Genomic DNA, 25,628 nt, shown 5'->3' on the forward strand with positions numbered 1-25,628 from the left:
ACCATAACCATGCAGAAGTTGTCTCACTCGTGTCAATTGTTTCACTGAATTGACAAAATTTAGTGAGACAGAAGAATGAAATTAAAGTGGTTCTTTAATATAAAGAATAGAAAAAGAAACCCATCGATACCAGGAAAACTGAATGAGGAAAATCAAGACCACAGACAGACTAAAAGACTTGACAGAAAACACTCAAGAAACCAGCCATTATCACAAAAGCAGAAATAGCATGATTTTGCTTCTACAAATAGCTACCACATCTTGGAGAGCTTGAAATGCATTTAAGTGGAACCCAGTGGAGGCCACAGAGAGGAAGAGAGGGCAACAGAGGTTATTTGAACCCAGGAATATGCATCTTAACTGAGATACAGTCATGTTGAACAAATGTTTTGGAGGTAATGGAATGCAGATTTAAAACTCATGGAAGAAGTAAGGGGCAAATAAGTTCAAAGAGACCTCATTGACTCTGCCATTCATTCTTGACCCCTGAAATACTTGCAGCATATGATGAAAGCAGTGACATAGGCTTTGCCATAGCCTTGTTAATTAACTAATTATCTAAGGGCACAATCATAATGAGAGCTACACAAACAGCATTCAGAACATACTGTCATTCACCAGATCAAGTTACAGTCAAGGAAAACTATTTTTGTGGTTTATTTTCTCCCTTTCAGACTCCTGCAGAATTATGATGATGTGTTAATGGCTTAAAAGTACCTTTAGCAAGTTGGTACAAGGCTCAGCTTTCACTGATAATCAGCAGTTCGAATGAGCCCATAATGATGCTTTAGATTCAGTTCCGAGTGGCTGAGTGCCTTTCCCTTCTCCAGAGCATTCATCTGGTTTTGATCTTGTTGCCTTCTCCAGGGGAGATTACCAACAGTTTGCAGAGACTGGGGAGAAGGGGTTTAAGAGTGTCATTTACATTTCTGGGGGGTAGTTTTCTGGACTGAATATTTTAGAAGCCTGCACTTGTTTAATGCAGTTCAACATCTGAACAACAGAAATGTCTGGCTTATAAAGTAACTGTAAGCACTCACGGAGGCAAAAAAAAACAGCAAAAAACAACCAACCAAAAAACCTCCCACCAAACAAAACCTATCAATGGATACCTCTGTTCAAAGTGCATGAGTAAGAAGGCAAACTTGAGGCTGGCTAAGGGACAGAAAGGATATGAATACTGAAAATATTGCAAATTGCATGTTAACGCTAACTTTTACTGCGGAATACTGTTATATTCTGATTATACTGTGGAATAAACAGAAATAAAAGTATTGCAAAGACAGTGATGGGCATAGCCACAGATAATGAACAGGTTTCTAAAGATCAAAACAAGCAGAGCTACCCACATCTATCTTTCCAGCACAGCTGTTCCCTACTACATTGCCAGGCAAAAGCTGTACGAGGGCCCGTGAGGTGGGAATCGCCTCTCCACGAGCATCCTACCAGCTCAGTCATCACATACCAACCACCAAATCCTCGTGACTTCTGAGTGAAAGAGCCACAGCACAGAGCTGGAAAGCTTAAACTCAAACAGGGAGCAAAAAAATGTGCACTGAAAGAAAAAAATGAAGAAATAATTATTAAATCTTCTGAAAGACTAAGGGGAACTGGTAGAGGCTTTTTGCAGTTCACAAAACAGTTGAAATGAGTTCAAGTAAGCATACAAACAAGGATCTACCTTCCACTACCATGGTAGAAGTGGAAAGGAGCAGGTGATGGGGAACATGACTGTTTAAATAAACTCCTTTATTTACATCCTGGCTGACTTGAACATTATGAATTTTGTTTATTTAAGAAGTATCCTAGCTTATGTTGTAATAGAACTTGTTTGTTTGTTGGTAGCTTAAAGCCTTTGTTTTTCTTTGGGAATAGGAGATTATGAGAGAAGGTCCTGCCCTGTTTCTGTCAAAGCTTTTGCCAACTTGGGGTCTTGTCACTTCCCTTTACAACAGTAACAGATGTCTGCAAGCCTACTCCATAAGGTCTTACAGCATTTCATTTTTTGCACATATTCTATAATTGATGTCTCATTAAAAACGTTCTTTTGTGCTGTATTTCACAGCAGAGGCTAAAGCGGGGGACACCTTCCTAGAATTATGTTTGAAAACCAGTCTCAGATTTCTATTGCTGCATGTGACAGACGGAATAACAGAGATGAAAGGAGGCCATGGAAATCTTGACTAATGAGGAGAACATGAGATGTAGTTAGGCTTTGGAAATACCTTAAAGCAGAAAGTCTATATATTACCCTGTGTTCTTTCCTAGTTACACATACAGTTTTTTCATATAGGATTTACCACTGCGCTACCGCAGCATTTAAAATACATCATCTCGACAGCATTTTTCGAGGGCACACATCACTTCATTTGTCCATGCACCCCTTGGATATGGAAGTGTTCTAGAAAAAGAGTTCAGCCAGTGTTTCTGAAGAGAAGTCCACAACTGTTCCTTTGGTTCCCACGGGAACACCATCAGGGTGCTGCGGAGCATTGCTTACAATGCACCTCTCCAAGAGACCCAGGTACTTGCTTTGGGACATACAGCAAGCACAAAGCAATGCTAGAAATAAAATTCCAACAGATTTACAGGCTGATGTTTTAACTGTCCCTTCTCCTGTCATCTTCCCTGACCAAAGGCTGAAATCAGGTATTGACAAATAGATTTTGAAACTGGTTCTAGAAGACAGTTAATAAGCTTTCACACTGCTATGTCGCCACATGGTTAAGCAGCTGTATCAGCAACATAAACCTATCCAGATCTCAGGCTCTTTTTATCAAACAACTTGTTCAAAGATACTCAAATCACCTTGGAAAGACAGCATGTTAAAATTAAAAAAATAAAATAAAATAAAAAGACAGCATGGGTATTTTCTGAGAGCTGCATCTTCTGTGGATGATCAAAAGAATTTGCTTTCTTTCAAGCTGTCGATACAGCATTTTTAAATAAATATTTGTCATTGTTAATTCACATATTAGGCTAAACCTGCTGGACTAGGATCCTAAATTCAATCCTGAAGTGGTACACATATTGTTCACTGTATTTCTGACATCTCATTTTCAGTGGTCGATAACAAACACATTTTTTTGTTCTCTCTGAAAGTCAGACCTCTCAAAAGTGCCAGAGCATCCTGGCCAGCCAAAATCCACCATTGTTTTCTACACTCTACATCCACGAACACTAATACTAAATTTCACATTTCTCCTCACACAGGCCACTGCTTACATGACTATCAGCATGATGAATAAACCAAGGAGTAATTGGAGAAACAAGCAAAAACTTTAATCAGTTTTTTCTCACACTGCTGGCAGACATTAAATGGAATAGCTAGAATTTTGCTTCCAAGATGGAAACTCCTTCAGAAGAATCAGAAAAGCCATGGACTGTTTGAGGGGAACAAGCAGTTTCTGACTCCATTGCTTTACTCTTCTAAGTGACTTCCAGAATCCATCTCATAGATTGTCCTTCTAGGCTCCCAAAAGGTGCATTTCACCTTTGTCCCACGCTGCCTTCATTTGTGAAAGACAGCGCTGTATGTCCACCCTGCACTGCCACAAATAGGTATGAACCTTTCACATCTGGACACCGGTGCTGTAACATCAAATCCTTGCCACACCAGCTGAGAATACAGCGCCAAAACTATACAAAAATACTAAGCATGCAGACAATGACACAGAACAGTCACGATGTGGGTGTAATGCAACACCAGTTGGTCTCTATGAACATTTTTTTTCATTTGTTCTCTTGTGAAATTTGTATTTTTGACACCCAATTTCCTTTACAGACTCGAGGACTGCATGTCAGTTGTACTGAATTTCCAGCTGCCACAGCTCAGCCCAGGGCTCTTTCATGTCAGAGTTTACAATTAAACATGCAGTATGCAAAGAACAGTTACAATGCATCCCTTATGATGAGAATGAAAACATAAAATAAATAAGGAAATTAAAAAGCCCATGTCTAAAATAAAAATAGCAGTCACTGCCATAGAGACTGTATGAGGCAAAATGAGAACTACTTTTCAGCAAAACTGCACACACTCCTGTAGCCAGACAAGAAAAACCTTCTCCTTGGCTCAGTGGGATATTAAAGTTTATAGCTGTACTACTTATCTTTAGATAGTTCTTTGAATGCATAGCTTCTGGCTTCCTTAATTTCTTTTGTATGCAATATGTTTTGATTTATTTTTTTTTTTTCTTCTTTTAAAGAGCTGAACAGCCATAAATCAGTCCAGGCTGTGAAGGTCTTAAAGCATGTAACAGTTAAAACTGTAACATTCATAAATACTTTTATTATCCTTTCTAGGCTTGTGAAATGGCTTGACATTCATGTCTCTAACTTGGCACAATAACCAGCATAATTTTGGACAATGAGCAAGCACACTAACACCGTCTCATTTTAGGTTGTTTAAGCAAGCAGAAGATCCTACGTACACTCCTTATGTGCAGCAAGTGTTTGTAGTGCTATAAAGTGTGTGTGACATAAAGCAGTAAAGGAATCTCATACTCATTTTTCACATGCAAGAATCACAATCGTTGAAGAATGTTCCGTGTTGCTGACAGACACATACTACACACCTACATGCAATCTGGTTGCTACTTCCAAAGAGTACAGGCACGCTGGGGAACCTCGCTGAGAGAGTGCTAATGAACCTCTGGAAGAGACATCATCACGATTCTCATAACGAGTTGGCTGATGATCTTTCAGTTCCACCAATCAAAGAAATTAAAATGAGTCCAATTATAGGAGCTGTGATCCATATCCAAAGAGCCAAGCAGGGGGCAGAGGGGGGACACGCTGAGGGGATGACCACTTGTCTTAAAATATAGCATTATAATTGATGGGTCTGGTTTAGCTGTAAATGAAGATCTGAATCACGGTAACACTCAGGATTTGCAAGTCATTCTCAGAAAACTGGTACTAAGCCCCCTCAGGAAATTTCAGTGAAGGCAGCCAAGCATTGGTTTTCCTCAAATGTCATCTTTTCCATTGGACACGTGTAAACATAGGAATGTGTTTGATGCCACAGCAAGGTGAGGCTCAGCCATACATTCTATTAAACGTTAAGCTTCAGATGTAAAACAGGCCCATGCCACAAAACCACATCTAGTTCTGATCCTCATTTTAGGCTAGACAATTACCCTTTTATTGCTTCTAAACTAAACATCCCCCCGGTTTTCAATCCAGTTCATTTGGTTCAAATGAATGCTCTGCAGTTGTGGGAAATAGCTGAAAGAATTAGTGGTTGTTTTGTAGGAATCTCAAAAGAAACATTCTGTATGTGGTCTTTTGAGACTGTCACACAGCAAAGGCTGGGGAAAGAAAAAGAACCCAAAACACAAAAGGAAAGCCCACGAGGAGCTACATTCAGGCTCACACATGATGCAAGGTGTGTTGGCTATTTCAAAACGCAGGGAGGGCAAGGACCAGGTCTAGCAGACAAAGTGACAATTAGCTGGAGAAAACCCCAAACACTACGTGCAACATTTGGAGAAACAACTGAAACACAATTGCCAAGTATACAACATAGAAATTGAACATGACACATCCACTGGCATCAGCTATCCCTTTAAATCAAAAGACGTGAAGTTCTGAGTCTGGATTTGATTGCAGCTACAATTCATAAGCCAAGTCAGGGCTAGTGCTTTGATTCAGTTGAAATAACACCAATTTAAGTTACTTCCGTGACATCTGAGTACCAAAGGCCAAAGTCTTGAGATTATCTATTCTTATGAGGTGACTCAATCAAGTCCAGAAGACTTCCTTGATTTAGAACTTATGCAGATTCCCCAAAAATTCACTTTTACCACTGCAAAAATTTATTGTAAATGCCACTGAGGAAGCATGAGACACTTCTAACTATCCTGAGAATGCTTTTGCAATATGATGTTGATTATATTAAGGCCCCTGTGACACAAATGGTGTTAGTACATATAAGACATTCTAGAACAGAATTATATAGAATCAGGCCTGGGGGTGGGGGGAATCAGATTATGGTTCACAGTCTTTGCTGCATTTGCAATTCATGCCAAATACGTTCACTGCCAAACTGTCATTTTATATTAGAAGTTAATTTTGCTGCTATCGATCCTCTCTCTGCTTACTCTTTTTCTCATTCTTCAGCTGCCAGGATTTTGGAAGAGCAGTAACAACCAAAACAATAACAAAGAACTTGAAGTCCCAAATAAATTTTGCACACATTCATTCAATAACCATCAGCTAGACTGAAATCTACAGCCTCATGCAAATTTTCATTAAAGCTGCCATACATTTGAATAATGAGTCAGTGTTTAAAGAGAAAAAAGTTTAAAAGGCATCTTGTTTTCATGTTGAGGAGGAAGCTAAAATCAAATAGAAGTACTTCACAGCATGGGTGTATAAAATATAGTATCTGCCATGCAAAACATACCTTGTTTCAAAAAACAAAATCAGACAAGGACAGAAATATGGCTCACAAATCATGTGTTATATTTTGGTAGGAATCAATGAAATATACTACATAGGGTAGATTGTTACATAAATAGAAAAGGAAAAAGAATTGTGACAGGTACAACTGTCTCCAGTGCATTCAGGCTACGTTCTATGCTCATTAGCAGGTCTCATCAGTATGGATGTTCCCGAAAGTGAAAGAGTCACACATATAAGTCTTTCCATCAACCTTTTCAAACACATTATTTCTTCTCTAAGATTTACTGTCTTTGCACTTCTCCAAGCTGCTTTTGGTGGAGAGATAACATAGCAAAAAGTAGAGGAAAGTATGTGTAAGCCCTGAGCATGTAAAATCTTTCCGGCCCGCAGTGATGGGACACCCTCTCCTGGAGAAAGAGACACACTTTCCCTGCTCCATCGATTTAAGAATAGAAAAGAAGGGATATTCCTGGGGGCTGAAGCCAAACTGCCAAAACAAATCTGGATATAATGACAACAACTAGAAATGTTTCCCCATTGATATACACAAGGTTCTTCCCAGGACCGACAAAGACACTGTTAGTTACTGTAGTCTTCAAAAAATCACTCATTATCATTTAAACAATTAACAGTGTTAGGTGATACTAGATTTACAGTAGAAATGAATAATCTCTAGATGAAATCAGTCATGAAATGAACTGACTCAAATTCAGATATTCCACGAGGGGGATCCCTTTGGTTGACAGTCTCCCTGCATTTCAAAATATGTCACTTTGAAACTGGCAGCATATCACCTTTCAGGTGGCTAGCTCCTACAGTTAAAAATTAAAACAGCTCAGACTGAAACACAGGATCGTTTTGTTTAGCTAGATGTCTGAGTCCTAGACGTTTCCTCTTCCCACTTCTTCAAGATGACATGGTTTCACATCTTTATGGATTATGGTAATTCTCACTGATTTGCTTAGACTGTCATCTGCAGAATTTATAAAAGGTAAGGCTGTGAAACTTTTTAAAGTGATGCTTGCAAGAGGCAACCTGAAAATAAAAAATCAATATGCTACTGCCTGTGGATGAATCGCCTTTTAAAAGAAGGTGAATAGAGCAGGGATTTGTGGTGCCAGTAACCAAGACTAAGTGCGACAGAATGCAAGTTTCTGACTGATTGTAGCCTTCAAAATGAAAGAACTCTACAGGTACAGGACTCCCAGATGAGCAGCCTGGCCTCCAACACATCATATTTCCATTGGCAGCAATATCTTTTATGATACTGTGGAACAAACGCCTAGGGGGTTAATTTTTACACCCTTAGGCGGCTGCTATGCTGTACACAGAAAGTGGGACAGCTCTCTCGGTGAAGTTTCTGACCTGGACACTGCTGATTTGTATACTAATTAAATGCAAAAAAGAATGGGGCAAGGAAAACATGAAGTCACAGCTCAGTGTGGTTGCAGCTGTGGATTTTGAAATTCATTTTACATCGGTAATGTATTTCTTTCATTTGGAGACCTTCTAACGACAGCCTCCTGTGCTATGACAAGTTCTTAATAAAATACAAATGATCAAACTCCAGGTACCTCTCTCAGTTTGCAGCCCAATTTAGAAAGAGTCAGCAGAAGAACAGAGCAGTAGCACACTGCTCAGGCTACGTCTGATCAAAGGGGAATTATTCCTCACAGCGTAAGGAGTGTTCAGTCACTGTTTACCTCAAGGCAGGAATGAATAGCACGGGTATGGTGTTAAAGCCCCTAGGAAGTCCTTGCAGCCCTTAGAAAGTCTGCAGAGAAAATTTCTAAGATGCATTAGAGCACAAAGGTTCTGAGTGCCCAAGACAAACTGGAAAATATTCCCTCCCTCAAGTTACTTGAACACTAAATCATTACTTGCAGGCTGAAGCTGACATTTTATACTGGACAGCACCTTACAGGGTCAGTGCTACCCAAATCATTTACTCTCCCCCTCCCCACCCCAAGACACACAGCGGTTTCTTACACAAGCATTAACAGAATACTCAATGACTTTAAGGAAGGAGTGAGATATACATGAATATACATGTCATAAATTTATGTATCATACATCAAAGTCCTGATTAAATTCAGCAGCTGCCTTCCAGTCACTTCAAACAGTTCTACATTCAATTACAGTTTGGGGTTTATAAAAAAAAATAATTAAAGTTCTCAGAACTTCCTTGTGTAAGTGCTAAACTAAGAATTAGTGGTTTGGTCTATAAACAGCAAGAATATGCCATTGGTGCAAGGGTCAGAGAGGCAAGATGCAAATTAAATACAATTTCAAAGATGCTCCTGTACTGTACACTTTATAGCATCAAACCGGTACTAGGCAAAATAGCTGAGGTTCTGGCGAAGATCAGACAGACAAGACACTTGTCTTTCACTGCCCAGTCCATTTTGGTAAAAGGGTCACCTCTTGGAGTATACACACTGGCGTCATGACAGTGGGATTCAATCTGATCTGGCAGTCTTATGCCTTAAAATACAAATACTTACATTTAAAAAAGCAATCGTAAGTAGGGAACTCAAATTATCATTCTTATTATCATGCAAGTTGGATTAATGGAGAAGAATCAACAGTGTGAACCACTATCCATCTAAGGCAACAGGAAATTTTTTGAGTTACTCACAATAATTTAATAGTCTGTAATGTTGCACGTCCAGTGTAAAGTCAAAATTCAGGCTATAAGACGTTGGAAGTCCTCTGCATTGCTGTGTTAGGAGTAGTGCTCAACCTGTAAATCCCTATCCACAGTACAGTGAACACTTATTTGAAAAGAAAGCGATGCAAATTTCTTAACTCTTCTGCACCATAAATTGCAAACTGGCTCCTTCAAGAAAAATCCACCAAAATCCTGTAAAAATATGCTAAAGCCAAACAGCCTTTCAGCAATCCACCATGCAGACCAGCCCTCTTACACCACAACCTACAGAGTGGTAGAACCTGGGTAATGCCTGCATTTGCAAAAACCCTGAGAGATGGCACACACTCGACAACACCCAGCTGCAGATTACCTCTTTTTTCACTGCCTTTTCTCAGAACGGAGGATTAAAGCCTTTCTGTTCGAGGTAATTGCACAAGGAGAGCACATTCTTTGAGGGCGCATACGCACCTGAGCAGCACACAGAACTCAGCAATCGCTCCTAAAGGAGCAGCACAGATTCTCTATTCAAACAATAAGATCTTTTTGCTGATGATTTTACAAGAAGAGTTAACCTAAGCTCCAGGATACTGGATGTGTTCATATATTGATCATATGTATAGTGTATTTATGTTTTAAGTTTTAGCAAAACACACAAGAAAGCATAAAAATATAGGCTCCAAAAAAAGTTAACTCATCAACCAGGTTGACAAAAAGTCTCTTTTCAAATAGCATCTCATTTCTGCTCTGTATTTTATCCTGAGGAATCCTGAAGGGGCTTTGAAAAATGCAACAAAGCACTGTATAAATTACATGGATTATATTATCATTTACCTCTCAGATGAACTCTAGCACCAGTCTGACAGTGAGCAGCAAAGCTGCACAGCAGGCTACAGCTTGAAGCAGAACAGCTTTCTATACTAAAACTGCAGGTGGAGTTCAGAGCCAATGTAATTACAGAGTCTGGAATTTCATCAGAATGCTAAGGTTAAAATTCCTTTCACTACTTCTTGTAAAACTCTGTAGAACTTGAATTAATAAAAAGGTTTCCCTCTAGCCACTTGGACTTTGAATTTACATTTCTTCACTCAACTGGCAGTTTCAGTGGTCAGTAAAATCACAGAGGAATCTTATTCTCAGATAGAGCTTCCTGACAGACACTACGTGTTGGAAGGAGTTCAGGATTTTTCAGTTGGGGTGCAGGTGAGCTTTTCAAAGTTTGGTTCACAGCTCTGAAGGGGCCACACTCATTTGCCTAGACTGTTAGCATCCATCAGGAGAATGGCATGTATCAATTTTTTAATGCAAATGCCATGCTAACACTTTCAGCAAGATTCATTTGAAATGGCTTCTTCTCTTGACACCAAGAAAGCAGACTTCCATGTCAAAAACATAATTTGGAACTTAGGCACCTGCTCTCCCTACATGCACTCTTCAGAGCAGATCAGCTGTCTGAGACTACAGGCACAGATCTGGAAATGCTCAGTTGCAGTACCTTTACGGACAAATGCCTATTAATAGAGAACAACAAAGAAAAAAAAAGAAGGTTCAGGATTTAAGAAGCCTGGTGTCTGGGCATTTTTATCCCATCTCTGATCAACTTCAGGGCCTTCAGAACATGCTTTAACTTTCCCTACAGATGGAGCAATTGGAGGATCTCTTTCCTCTGCCTGGTCATATACTGTCACAAAATCTGAACTTGGTGACTTCTGCATTCCTGTCAAAAGTTGTTGAAATCAGCCCGGGTTCAAAAGTTACCAAGGGGAGACCTCTCTCCAGACCAGTGCTAGGTGTGATTATAGAAAAGCCCTCCCTTCTGTGTTAAAATGCTAGCAGTAGGCCAGATACAGTCAAGTGCCAGATTAAAGCACCAAAGCTTTATGCTTTTCTCTCTTCCATACATCCAACAAATAGGCGATTTATAGAGCTGGCCTACCAGGCTAACAGCAGCATATTGACATTCCGACAGACCGAGGAAAACTCTTCAACAGAAAAGGCAGCTGCTAAAAGTGTTTGACAAGAGGCACCTAACTCTCCTGTACTGGCAAAAGTCATCTTCTGTTCCTGACATCTCAAGAAGGCAATGACTAGTATCTCTGCCTGGCTTTATATAGATAAACTATACACCTCTGAGTAGGTTTGGTAGGTACTGAATTGATATATGCTGTAACAGCTTGGAAATTTAGATCAATATTTAACAGGACAGACTGTAATCTCCTCTTGCAGGGAAGTGTTCTCATTACAAAATCTACTTTCTCTACAGAGAACATTGCTGGAAAAATCACATAATGAAATTTTTAAAATTCACATTTAGAAGGGCCTGAGGAAAGAGAACAGTACACACAGAGCAAAGTGTACCATTCAAGCCTGATGCTGACTTGACAGATTGGAGAGCCAGAGATAAAGCTTTTTTCCCCCCATGTACTTATTTATGAGAAACCCCTATAAAGATCTGTATTTATATACAGACACACAAACAAATGCACATGAACTCACAAGCACTATTTGGATTCCAACAAAGCCAAACTTTGCAACAAGTTTAAATAAGAAATTTAAAAATTTCTTATTAAAAATTGGATCAGGGATTCAATAAGCCCTTCTAAATTCTGTGTCTGGAGAAGAAACCTCCATACACAGACCAATATTTCGAAGTTGCTTGAGCTGTCACTGATTTAACAGAAAAATATTTCAACTTCCTTAGAAAGAGAGAATATGGGGGGGGGTGGGGGAAGTAGTGAAAGGTAACCGGTTAAGGAGATACAGATTTCTTCCTTGAAGATGTTTTTGGCAGGAATCCAGGAATGAAATCTACATTTGCACGCTCCAGTGGGAACTGAGAGAAACACCATCCCCGCCAAATTCAGTGCCTTTACTTTGATGGATAAGAAGTCATCATACAGTTAGCTGTACATGACTTGAAGACTCTGAAGAAGTGTACAACTTCCAAATATCCAAACTGATGTGTAGTTTGCCAGGAGACTACCATTAATACATGCCAACAGTATTTTATGTGTTGGATATTAGGAACATATTTCCATAGAATCGAAGAAAAATAAAGGATGAAAGGGACTTGGAAGTCACCTGTTCATCTCCTAGTTGCCAAAGTCAACAAATGCTCCTAGGGAGATGCTTGTACCTCCTGTTCCTAAAGACACTGAAGGCCTGTGACTTTATTCCCCTCTCACCAGTTCATTTCACCATTCCACTAGCCTTATTCCTGCAATTTTTTTCTTAAATATCCAAATTCAGCCTTTTTCACTAAAATTGGTTCTTATCTTAATCATACAAAAGAAGAGTTTATTTCCATCCTTTTCACAGTAACCATATTTGCACTTGATTGAATCCTTCTCCCCTTTCAGTTTTCTCTTCTGGAGTATACTCTACTCTCAGGCTTTCAACCATATTTTTAAGCATCCTCACTGTTCTTGAGGTTGTGTGTCCAAAAGCGAACATGCCACTTGAGATAAATCCTTCACCGGTTCTGAGAATGTGGAAGGATTACACCATACATTTTGCAGGCCATACTACTTCTCTAGTATCCTTTTCTCCCTTTCACTCTCCCTCACGCAGTCCACACACAGTAACATCACTTGGCTCTGGTTCTCCTTCTCTCATATAACTCTTAGGGTCCTCAAGAACACAGCCCCATCCCCACTCCACTAAAAAAAACCCCATCCCTTCCAAACTGTCCTTCCTTATCCATTTTATTGCAAAATATTTGTATTTTGCCTTAATTAGTAACATCTGCAGAGCCCTTAGCCTTTGAGTTATTTTTAGAGTTACTTTTAATAAATATAGATGAGAGAAGATTGCACAGTTAACATCTTTTCATACTGATAAAATAATATATTTAAATGTGCTCAAGATTTTCAAGAGAAAAGGAATTGTGACTGTTTCCATGACAAATTGAAAGCTTAAGAAAATGAGGATGAAACTACAGCCATGTTTCATCCCATCTATATTCATTATTTAAAAGCACACAGGACTGAGAAAACATGACCTGGATTCTGTACTGATGAAACAGAATATCATTTTAAAAAGAAAAAAGAAACTAAACCAATATTACATCTCCTATTCCGGAGCAGTAAGTAAATTGCTCATAGTATATTTAGAGTTGGAGGTATTCATAATGAACCATTTATTAATCCATCATCTTTCCAGCCACAAATTAATCACAATCCAACTTCATATCTTAATTTGAAGTGCATCCAGAAGTATTCAAAAGGGATTCCATAACATATTTCAGTTCTGAGCTTTCATGCCAACTGTTCCCTGCACCTGCTGTTTCCAGTACTTAATATTTGACATTCTGTAGCTTTCTCATCTCATTCACATGCTATTGGTATTTCTGTTCCCTGATCAGAAGGTTCCAAGTCCTCCATACAACTACCGAAATACCTTGATAATGGACAGAGCTGGATAAAATCCATACCCATATTTATAAGGAAATACACATTTGTACAAGAGCTGATGACTTTCTGTCAAAACATGCCAGTGCTGGTTTACTCCCTTTATGGATACAGCATAAATACCCTCAAGCAATAAAAAAACATCATTTGAAGCAGGGTACAACATCAGCACAGGACACAAATTCAACCTATACCCAGATTTTTTGGATGAAGCAAAAGGTTGATTGGGGTAGCATTCAAGTTATTTGGAAATACCTTCTGAGGATTTGTGGTTAGGGAGATGAGATCTTCTCTTTCTAGAGAACCCACTGGCTTGTACATTGCATCACAAATTATGGCTGCCAAGATTTCCCTGCACAGTGAGTAAACATAAATACTCAGGACTGCAAATACAACTGCAAGGAGCATGCACCTTAGTCCATCATTCACCCACACAATCACATTCCACAGTTTCTTTACTGTCACATCTTAAATGCCAGCAACTTTTTAACATGCTCCATTAAGACATTACTATGATTTTTATACCTAAAAATTAAACCCTTGTTGACCTTAGCTTTGTTGCTGTTGTGCTTTTTGGCAAAGCTGTGTCAGTCTCTGCAGTGGTACTCCAAGTCCTGTGCCAGTCCCGGAGGTTAAAGCAGGCCTGGGTGATGCTCAGAGCCCTGGAGGAGAGGTGGGAGCTGACCAGGGGTCCCCCAGCCCACCTTCGCCCATGGCGGCTGGCAGAACTGTGAGCCCTCACAGGTCTGCCCGGGCCCAGCTCCCGCTTAACTCTCACAGTTCAGCAACAATGTGCCATGCTCCCCGTGGCTTCACCTTTTGTGAGACCATCACCCTATTATTGCACATCCCACAGCCGCAGCAGCAGCAGGGACTACGTTTTATTCTCATATTTACTTTCCCTACACGTTCTCCACATGAGGTGATGGCCGCCTGCCCACGGGTGAGCTTCCCGGCCACTGGCCAAGGCGCCTCAGGTGCCTGAGGAGTGGGGTGCCACCTCCCACCTCCCTCCCCTCCAGCCTCACCTCAGCACTTTCCAGCTGGAACCCGCAAGGGCCAGAGGCACCGGCGGGAGTGGCGGCAATGGCGGGGCTGGGTGGGCGCCATGAGGTCCCTGCCCGCCAAGGGCCTGTGCCCTGCCCTGCGCCAGCCGTCCCCTCACGGCGCTGCTGGTGAGGTGGCACCGAGCCCTGTCCCTGGCAGTGGCGGGGCACAGCGTGGAGCCCCGTCACCAACAGCCCTGCAGCTGCCTGGCCTGGCACGGAAAGCCACGTGGAAGGTGGCAGCAGGGACGAGGTCCATATCTAGCACTTCCCAAGTGCCCACGCAGACATCAGATGACGACAGGAATGAAAAGGAGGACAACCACAGGAAAAGCTGGAGCAAATAAGCCGGGTTTTAACCCTGGCAGCAGGAACCCAGTGGCGCAGCTGGTGAAGACACAGGGCGAGGTCCCAGCCACCGCTGCACATCACCACTCCGATGGCTGGCAGAGGGCCAGCCCTGTGGCAGGGAAAGCCACCCAGCCCGGGAGCCATGGAGGGCAGAGAAATGCCAGTTTTCCCTCCTGCCACATGCTTCCAGGATTTGCAGCATTTTTTCCATCTAGCGGGCTGCTGGCCCAACAGGCAGAGGTGAAGGTCTGCATCCCAACGGGCTGCTTTACAAAAATTAAGGAGAGTAATCAGTCAGTCCTTCATGAAATGGCAAGATTTGGTCAAATCCTGCAGTTTCTCGTGGCTAGCAGGACACACGGATACTGCTGTGACAATTAACTCCTATTCCATGGCAGCCCGAATGAGTACTGTCGGAAGCAGCACAGACACTTAACAAGCCCTTAAGGTTAACGAGATCCTGCCTACCCCTGTGTTTAAACCGGCTGCCTTCCTCCTTAAAACCACCACTTCAGAGCATGGCTGGCTGGCTCCGGTACCCTATTAAAAGAAAAAATATTTTTATCGCTCTTCTACAGTCTGATGCATTTCAGCATTCTTTCTTACCAAAAATCCAATTACCACACTGCAGACTGAAGGAGAAGTTAATTATTAAGAGGTAAAACTTTCAATAAACCTACTTAACTGTGGGTTCACGTCTGAAGGGTTAGGAACACAGCTGAAAGCACAATAATTGCTGACAAATGCCCTCTTACACTAGCTCTATTACATAATAATGGACATCATTTAAACCCCTATGGAAGAGGTTTAAGCAAAAAGATACCTCTCTGGCACTTGAGATAGGAATAAGAACACACTCAAGACATTATTGTTGCCCGCTTGACAGCTAGCAATGTCAGTAGCCACTAATTATCCTTCTGATACCTGAACTGTGCATGTATAAATGTAGCAGAAAAGCACTGTAGCCTGCTGCTTGCAAAGGTTTTGTTTGGTTTGTTTTTTTGGTTTTTTGTTGTTTTTTTTTTTTTTAATGAAAGAGGTACTGAATTGGTCAAAGCCTGTTATAACTAGCATTGTCCAAGCATAGCATTAAGTATGTGACCAGTTCAAGGAGGAGAATGAAATTAGCAACCAGTGGGCCAATATCAGTTTGTCAGAAACTAGGCTTGGTTCCCTCTCTGTTGCTCACTGCTTTTGGGGTGGACAGACTTTTTTTCAGGAAGAAACACAGCTTTATCAGTATTACAGTCATCCCTCCCATCATTTCCATCTGCAGAATCCCCTTTTAGATGGCTCTGTTTCCGATAACAAAATGTTTGGAGCTGCCCAACCCAGCAGCCCTACAGAAGCAAGGCTGCTGCTGCTGCTCTGCCTACCCAGCCCAGCTGGCAGCCAGACAGCACCGCACCTACCCAGTAGGTGGTCCTGGACCCTTCGGTCTTCCAGTTACCTCACACACTATGTGCACACGCCAGCACTCCCGCGTACGCACTATAGATGCCCCTGTAACTGGCCTGGGGCATTCACTGCATCCCATAGCTGGGCCTGGATCCTCAGTCTCCTGGCCAGTATGCTTAAAACAGCTGCCTGTTTGTACCTGCTCCAGGGCAGATACATGCAAGAATTTGCAACAGAAGCCACATTTTCTATTTGGGTTACCTATTTTTCTTCTTTTATCTTTTGTAGCCTTAAACAGCAACAACTTCAGCTCATAAACTTTTTCTCCCCACATTATCCAATGACAATTTTTCAATGGCATCTTAAATACCATAAAAACTATTCTTAGAGCAAGATCTGGACTGCTTTACATTTCCAATGCTATTGCTCTTTTTTCACCCTTCTTTTTTACTTTTAATAGAAAAAAAAAACTTATAAGGATGACTTTTGTCAGGGGATCCTAAAGGAATAGCTTAAGAGTAGTTAGAAATCACTTTTGAAAATGGCTGTCCAGGGCTTTCGGAAACAAAGGGCTTAATGGTATTTGTTTTCTGTTTGAAGGAACTTTGCAAAGTTCAGAGCCTGCCATAGCTCATCTACTTGAATAACGACATAGTACACACTTGTGACATCGCTCCTTTCATGTAGAAGAGGGGAAGCCAAACCACAAGACAAGCAAACTATCTGAGACCAAACCAGCAAACTGACAGGGAAATAAATTATCTGCTTTATAACGCCATATATTATAGGCTTTGCTAACCTCAAAAATTGCTCTGCTGGAAAGAGCAGGACTGAATTTGGTACATAGGACAGCAAAGCCATAACGACCTGGAGAACACACCTGTGTTTAGCAATGTGAATTATTTCAAACTAACCATCACAGGTGTCATCATTATTCCTACTTCACCCCACAAGATTTTAGGCATCTTCTATAAACAGCCAACCGTTCGTTTGAACCATGGAGAAGGAGGCCTCTTTTTCAGACTGCAAGATAAAATTCACCTACAGCTTACCTGGGTTTAATTCTACTTTTCCACAGTGTTGCAGTTTCAGAGCAAGTGCATAGTCTTCTCCAGTTTAATTCCCACAAATCCATTTTCGTACAACAGAAATCCGCCACGAGAGGGCATTCTATTTTTTTTCTTCACATCTCTTACTCTCAGCATTTTCAAGAGAACCTTCTTTCTGTATTACTTCACACCTGAGCATTTTGCATTTAGATGCCTTCTCAGACGCTCCCAAATACAAAAATGGGCTACGACAGCTCAAACTAAGACATTTGGCATTCTTAATGTTCAAGGAGCCTTTGAAACTAACGCTATTCTATCTATCAGAACTGAAACAAATGGCAGTGGGGGAAAGAGACTGCACGTCAGCACTGCACTGAAAAATAAGCTGAATTTTGTGAGGAAACACTACACACATTTCACTCACACTACAAATACTCAACATGTTCAAACATCAGTTTCCAAGTACTGCAGTTCGCACACAAACAAAGCATCCCACTCCTACATCAGTTTCAAGGCAAGAACAAGATCTCAAGCAGCATTCCTTAAAGCTGCAGCTTTTATTTCTGCTCTGTCATTTGATTAAACTGTGCAACTGCACATGTCAACGTTTCCCAGACAGTAGGTCTAATTCATCAATGTATCCTTATAGAAAGAGTATTCATCAATTCCAGGATAAGTAAATTCCCACCAATTCCTCTTTCCATTGTTGAGGCAGTTAAATGTATTACCTTAGTCCAAATATAAAGCCACTCACAACTGCAAACTGAATCAAAAATTAGGTCAAACTTTAAAACTCAATAATTAATGAAGTTTGATAATGCAGTTTGTGTATTTTGTCTCCATAGCCAAGTCAGAAGTTTGTGAGAAGGATCTCAGCCCCGCAGCTCGCTCTTTTAGCTCTTTCAGTGGCACTGGAGAAGTATGAAGCATTTCGTATCCTCAGAGTATACGGCTTAGAAGAGACAAGCATATCTTAATGGACTATACATATACAGAAGAATAATTAGCTTTTTGGGTTTTGGGTTTTTTTACCTTAGAGATTTGGTAATGCCTGTCCCACTGACCCTCAGACATACAAGCAAGCAAGTCCGAGCAACATGGCAAGTTAGTTCTTGTTCACACCGGCTGCTGCAGGAAAAAAGGAAAATTACTTATGTTAGCACAAAAATATTAAAAGACAGGAAAAGATTCCTTTTGCTGTAACTGATCTGCATCTTCAGCCATCTAAACGATATGAAGAATCCGACCCTTCTGTACCTTTCCAAATTTTGCTCCAGATACTCCTTAAGAGTCCCCACTCCAGGTTGTTTACCACTGCCCTGGCCAAAAGTGGAAGACCACTTCGGCTGAAACAGCTTCCGTACTCTTTATCGTGCCCAGAACAAGAGAGATGGAGCTACTGGAGAGTCCCCGCTGAAGGGCCATCATGATTAAGGAACTGGAGCATCTCTTACGTGAAGGTAGGCTGCGAGAGCTGGGACTGCTTCTCCCAGGGAAGAGGAGGCTCAGGGAGAATCTCATCAATGCACGTATCTAAAGGGAGGATCTTAATAAAGGGAATCTTTTCAGTCAGTGGTGCCCAGTGACAGGGCAAGAGGCTGCGGGCACAAACTGAAACAGAGGAGGTTCCACCTGAACATAAAGGAAACTTTTTTTTTCCCCTTTTTACTCTGAGGGTGACCAAGTACTGACACAGGTTGCCAAGGGAGGTTGTGGGATCTCTATCCTTGGAGATATTCAAAAGCTGGCTGGACAGCAGACATACTGTAATATGATAAAGGTATTAATTCTTGTGGGAGTTCTGGAGGAGTTTAATTAACAAAAATGCATATATATGTTTAAAGTAAGCTAACCATAAGAATACACCAAAATGCTCTGCATTTCCCATAGGAACAAGAAAAGTTACTTACCTGTTAATTTTCATGTAACCTTGTTTCTTCTTCAAAGAAGGGACCAAAGCACGCAGGAAGATCAACAACTGCAAACAGTCAAAATAACTCGGGTGCCTTTTCACTACCCTGCAGGCATGCAGTACAAACTTCTACAGCCTGGATGCTACCAGGGAAACTGACAAAGACAAAACATCAACCCCTATTAAGTGCACTCCTCCTTTCACCTTGTTACAGTCTGTTATGGCCACACACCTCTTTTCTTATACTTTTCTCTATGAAAAAGGGTTTCATTCAGCCATTGCTCTTCCATTTATATACTGTATACTGGTTTGTTCTAAGTGCGGGAAAATTACTTGGGAGGGAGGGATTAGAGAAAACCGGGACCTAACAGAAGCGTAATATTACAGAGCTGTTTTAGGGTAAAATCCAGGATGTTTTCAGGATGGCTGGCACGCACGAAAACTCCTTTACCACAGCTCGTTACGTGACACACTCTGCCAGCTTGGCACAGGCCGATAGGAATAAGGGAGGGTGGAATGGAGACACCGCAGCCAGGCTCTGCTGTACTCCCTGCAGGAACGGCAACTTGCTGGTACCACAGCTGGGAAGATGAGAAGGTGCCTGCTACTGAGCTACCAAGCGTGGTGAAACTGCTTTCCGTGGATGAGATGATCTCATTGTAACGCTAACACACGCCTCCATCCCAAAGTTACCTGCCTCCAAGGTACCACCGCACCTCACTGGGCACGCAATACCAATCCGCAACAAAGATATGTATGACTGATCACTAAAGCTCCACCTAAATGTAACTGCTCTTGGGCCAAAATAACTCCAAAAGGGGGGAATTGCTGTCTACACTCCCAAATTACCAAACTCTGATTTAGTGTTTAACTATGTACTAAACATTTCTGTGCACATAGTTTAGGTCAAGCTGATCCAGCCTCTAAAGTCATCAAAAAGTGATGACTGAAAGGGCTTCTGATCCCAAGGGAGTCAACCTTGGGAAAGCAGATGGGGAAAAAACCACCGTTTATCTAAATTATGCAGAAAGAAGCCTCCACGTGAGAAAGTTCTGGCCAAGCTGCTAAGGTGGAAGTAGGACAAAGGCAATGTGGTGGTGGGAGACTGCAACCTCCAACTCAAACGGCACACACACACGCCGGCCCCCCATGGAGGGAAAACCCTGCTCGAAGAGCCTGTGCAGCAAGCAAAAAAAATCAGCAGAGCAGTCTGAGGATGTGCACTGGTTTGCGCTAGAAGCGAGAAACTTGTCACCAATCCTGTGCGTGGTGATGAATACGTAACGTACCATGAAGTGTAAAAAGTAAGGAAAGGAGGGAAGAAGGCAGGGGAGACTCCATCCTCACTTCTGGGATCAGTCGACGGGCTGAACCCGTCTTCTCCCCTACAGGGACTCCTGCTGCTGGGCAAGAACTTTGTTCTATTGCAACCATGCCAGCTGTTACCAGGTGTATTGCTTCAAGCTTGCTTTGCAGTCTGTATTAGCACCGGCAATCTCTGAACCTTATTCTGTCACAAACTTGCATTTTGCATCACAAAGATCTTCAGCTGAAGCTCATTTTGTATAAGTTGCCAGAGATCCCAGTAGCTGATAGAAGGGACATGACTCTGTGACACTGTCAGCGGAGGTCCCTGAACAGGTCAGTCAAGTCACCCTCCGATCCAGCGGGCTGCCAAAACGCAGGTAGCGGACGGGCTGGTCTGACACAAGGGTCTCATCTGTCTTGGGAGACTGACAGGCCGATCAAATATAAAGGGTTTGAGGAAAACCCCCTTCTTAACATGACAGTAAGTCATACAGAACCACGCTGACTTTCGTGAAGGCTGAGGAAGAGTTAACATAAATGAGGAATTATCCATTCCCATACCTCTCTAAGCATAAGGAGAACTCTGGCTAGACAATAGCAACAATTCATTTTCACCATTACCACTGTTATTAGGGACATCCTTCAACACAGCAGCATTGATTTAGATTAGACAGCCAGAAAAGACAAACACTTGACATTCTGCAGCAATCTGAGGAACTGCAGCTATTAATAGAACCTGATGTTTCTGCATCTGTCTCACTTCCTTCTTGATGTATGACAATACAGATGAACATATTTTCTGGCATCCAACTTAACTGAGTTACCTAGGGGGATTAACCCCATGGTCTACTTCAGACTTCAAGCAGAATGCTTATTAGTTGACCAGCAACCAAAGGTCTATACAATCAGTGCATTTTTGCTGCTCTACGAAATACTTAAGCTAGAAGTTTGGAAAACAGCTGCAATATCCATTAATATCTGGGACCTCAATGCTTCTTTGAGCCAAATAAATGAGAAATCCATCCAAATTCACATATTCTCCAATTCATGGCTACATTTCAGAACGCCTATAACAGACAAAGATCTTGCACGATCTCAGATCAATGGACAAGGAAATGAAAACACTTCTGTGGTCTGTCTTCAGGACAAAATGCAAGGTTAGATGATATTCTTAGCACAGGCTTTTGAAGACAGAAGACTGGCATTTGCAGAAGCTGTTAAGGGTTCAAAGTTTCTAAATAACACACTTGAAACATCAATGATATGCCCGCAATAATGTTTTCTGCACTTCAGCATCATTCCTGCAAATGGTCACCAAACAGCATCGAAGCCCCAACAGGTAACACGCCGAAGAGCTATAGCTGCCTTCTGCTGATAGTTCGACAGCTCTCTGGAGTATCTGGTACTTTAATGGACAAACAGTCCAGTCACATCATTTATACCAAGTGAGCTCAGCTTTCAGATTCTCTCTTCCTGTTTGCCCTCCAGCACACAAACATGTACGATGACGAACAGAGCTAGTCCCTTAAAAAGGAAACGTTTGCAGAAGTTACACATTAGAATGTGGTACAACAGCCCCGGATTTTCTATCATTATTTCTGCTTCAGTACTCCCAAAATGTTTACCCGCTCCTTCTTAGACTGGGAACCAGAACATATTAAGAGCAGAAGTTACTAATGCAACAAGCTGCTTAACACCACAATACTTGACTTGTTACTGCAAACAGCTAAGGAAATCAGAATAAACGTAACACACAAGTATACAAAGAGTCCCCACAATTTTATTTAAAGAAACATGTCCAAATGCAGCATTGAAAGCAGAGAGAGTGGAATGCCAATAGTCAAAGAACTTATGCTGATTTATGCTTTCTTTGATAAACTAGCACCATTGAATCACAAGTCACAGGCTAAATTATTTCTAGAGGTATAAAAACCCTCCACCATTACAAAATTTCTATCAGTTCTATTAAAAATTGGTTCTAAATTTACTACTCCTAGAGATGAAAACAGTTTGAAGTACAAGTTTTCATATCTACTCATTGTTCAAGTTATCCATAAAAGACAGTTTATTCTTAAGTCTAAACGTCCTGATCAAGGGGAAAAAATGTTTAAAAGTGAATTTCACAAGTCTTTACAAACTAAACAAGTAAGAAACATCTACTGTGTTATAAATACACACAGTACAATATGTACAAGTCTGATCTTACAAAATAAGATCTTCCTAGTCCATAAAAATACTAACTCAACTACAAAATTTTCTTAGTGTTAGACTCAAGCAGTCACTATATCAAATTCCTAAAACACTGATTTGTTCCACAGCACAGCAGTTTGAACATGTTCACAATGGGAAAGAGCCCAACACTTCACCGTAAAACTGATTTCTAATCCTAATTTCCCACTCAGGTCTAGTGGTAATGTTAGCGTTTGCTATCTATTTTAATGTCACAAGACCTTTACATATTTCTAGACTGTGTTTGAACTATTCAAAGTGCTGAAAGTGCGATCAAATAATAGAGTTTTGTATCCATTTTCCAGTACACCCTGCTCTGGCACTGGCAACAACAGCAAGGTATTTATAGGTCTGTGAGGTCAAAAAGGCACACGCTCATTTGTACATGCTCAGGTAAGTATGTACAGATACACACATGCGCTTTGCTTTAAAGACGTGCCTCTAAACATTAAAAGGCTTGTCCTTCAGTAGGGAGCTTCAAGAACTCCTTACAAATGGTTTATGATGCAGATGCCTGGAACTCCTAAAGACCTTGATACAAACCGCTTAAAATGACTGTGAGATGGTGGCGAAAAAAAGAATGGTTTTGGTTTTAAACTTCTCCAAGTATTGCTCTGGAATACAGAGAAACAAAGTCTATGCTCTCTCACTTGTTATCAAGTGACGTCCAGGTGACAGTAGCCCACGTGATTTATCATTATAGTTAACAGAGCATATGTGAGCATACACATACACAAAATGCTTCCACAGTATTTGTTCTTCTATTGGAGACCATCTGCAGTCTGAATGAAAATATAATTATTTGAAGACCGTTTCAAGTAATATCCTTTTGTACTTACACGTATCAATACAAGAAATAACAAAACTGAACCACGCCTCAACCAGAATACAGACTTTCACCGATACGCAAGTTACTATTGCTTCCATTTCATTTCCCTTCCCTACAGCGGTCTTCTGCGACATGCATCATAATAACTAGTGCTATTAAAAATTAAGAACATATCCCTCTTAACAAAGTTGACAAATTTTTCTAGTGGGCACATTGGCTTGTTGGAACGTTTATAATAATCCTTGCAAAATGAGGTCTGGAATGTGACATCAGCGCCATTATAGAGGATACGGATAAAGTGTTCTTTGGGTCTCTTCCCATCCTGCCACAGCTCAAAAACTAATCTGGCGGCAAATCTAGGAAATCTGGCCTCTGTAATGCCCAAGGCACTAAGAACAGGTGACAACGTGACATCATGTGCCGAGTAAAGAACAAATACTTCTTCTTTCTTGCCTTCTGCAATACGCTGCAGCCGATTAACAGTCTGGTTGAGGAGAGGATGAGTAGCCAATAGTGCATACAAGAAATACAGTTTCTTCTCCTGTCTTTCTCTTTCATCCTCCAGCTGATGTCTTTTGATTACTTTGAAATGTTCCATACCAATGCAGCCAGTTTTGGTACACGGAAAACTGACATTGTGGCAAAAATAGCACAAGAGAGAATCTATTGGGTTAGAAGCTCTCAGCTGCCTGGTGGGAATGCCTATAATCTTTGCCATATCCACATATATTTTCTCCAAATCATTGTTTTTCACCCGTAAACTGTACTGTCTGCGCTGCTCCTCTTCTAGGTAGTGGTTTCGCATAGGACAGTCGCAGCTTCCGGAGCAAAAAATGGTGCTCCACTGATGCCTCATGTTAATTTTCTTCCAGTCAAAATCTGGCAAAAAAGTATAGAGCAGTGCCAGTGCACTCTGCAGGGTTCGACTTTTTCCTGTTGTCTCCAAGTAGAGCTGTTTTGCTGTCCAGTCACTCAGAAGCAGTTTATGTTTGTTTATATAAATTTCTCGTAATAGTTGTCCATTTCGCAAGTGTTGCACAACCCCTGAAATAGAATTTTTTAAGAAATTACAACACATGATTAGAATCTTCTTAGTTCTGCAGAAAAAAAAATACAGCTGGCAGTCTTACTAATAAATGAACAATTAGTTAAAATTGTTATTAACACCAAAACAGAACTTCACTTATGCTTGACTCTTAGAAAAATTGTATGAAATATGAGATACCTGCTATTCTTCAGTACCTCTCAGATTCTAGGAGCTAAACTGAGATACCGATAGAAAGAGCTAGTTCCACAACATTTGTTTAAAACCTTAGTGGTTTAATGTTTTTTCTTTGGACTAGGGACACAGACTGAATGGGTCTCACATGACTATAAAAGTAAGATGGTTATGAAGATGGATCCAGGCTGCACCCAAGTCAGGTTTCCAGACAGGCTACGAATTTGCAAATTTATAGTAGCCAGTAAAACTACCAGCAGTCAGGACATGAATACACAGAGTGTAAACTAGTGTGTAAACTCACAGAACAGAGTGGTGAGGTGTGGCAATCGCATCGAACTTCCTTCTCCATCTTCCTTCAGGCAGTACTCAAACAGCTTGTTAATTCTTACCCTAACATTCTGCCTTTACCTAGCTGGGAAGCAAGAGGGTGTGCATCCTGCTCACACACCAAAGCCTTTACTCCGGAATCCACCCCGCCTGTGTTATCCTCCCACAGCAGCAAAGCAACAGGCACAAACCGTTTAAGCACTAGAACATCTCTGTAACTTGCTACAGGCAACAGGAGCCTCAGGTACCAACTCGGTTACAAGCTGTGTGCACCGATGAACACAGTTTCACACGCAATGTGCTGCACTGGGAGGAGTTCCACTATGATACGCTTTTTCAGTCATTGGTATTTAAGATAGAAAGAGCAACACAGTTAAAAGCATGGTTTGGGAATAAAATGGAACAGATCAATGCTTAAATTCGAAAAGACACAGGAGAACGGAAAAGTATTACTAATGTGAATTTTCAAATTAAAGTAATGAATGTTGAAGAG

At 41.1% G+C, this 25,628-nt stretch overlaps 1 protein-coding gene across 10 annotated transcripts in view; it reads right to left on the reverse strand.

Annotated features, from left to right (window-relative positions):
* Positions 1-22,288: 22,288 nt before the first annotated feature.
* PXYLP1 (2-phosphoxylose phosphatase 1) overlaps positions 22,289-25,628 on the reverse strand; it is a 64,419-nt gene continuing 61,079 nt past the window's right edge. For all 10 annotated transcript variants that reach the window (XM_080410333.1, XM_080410332.1, XM_080410329.1 and 7 more), the window contains one exon: positions 22,289-24,630. In XM_080410333.1, coding sequence (XP_080266459.1) covers positions 23,699-24,630 — 932 coding nt within the window. In that variant the 3' untranslated portion in view covers positions 22,289-23,698. The remainder of the gene's footprint in view (positions 24,631-25,628) is intronic.

The sequence above is a fragment of the Falco punctatus genome (assembly GCF_963210335.1).
Source record: "Falco punctatus genome assembly, chromosome: 13".
NCBI classification, from domain to species: Eukaryota; Metazoa; Chordata; class Aves; order Falconiformes; family Falconidae; genus Falco; species Falco punctatus.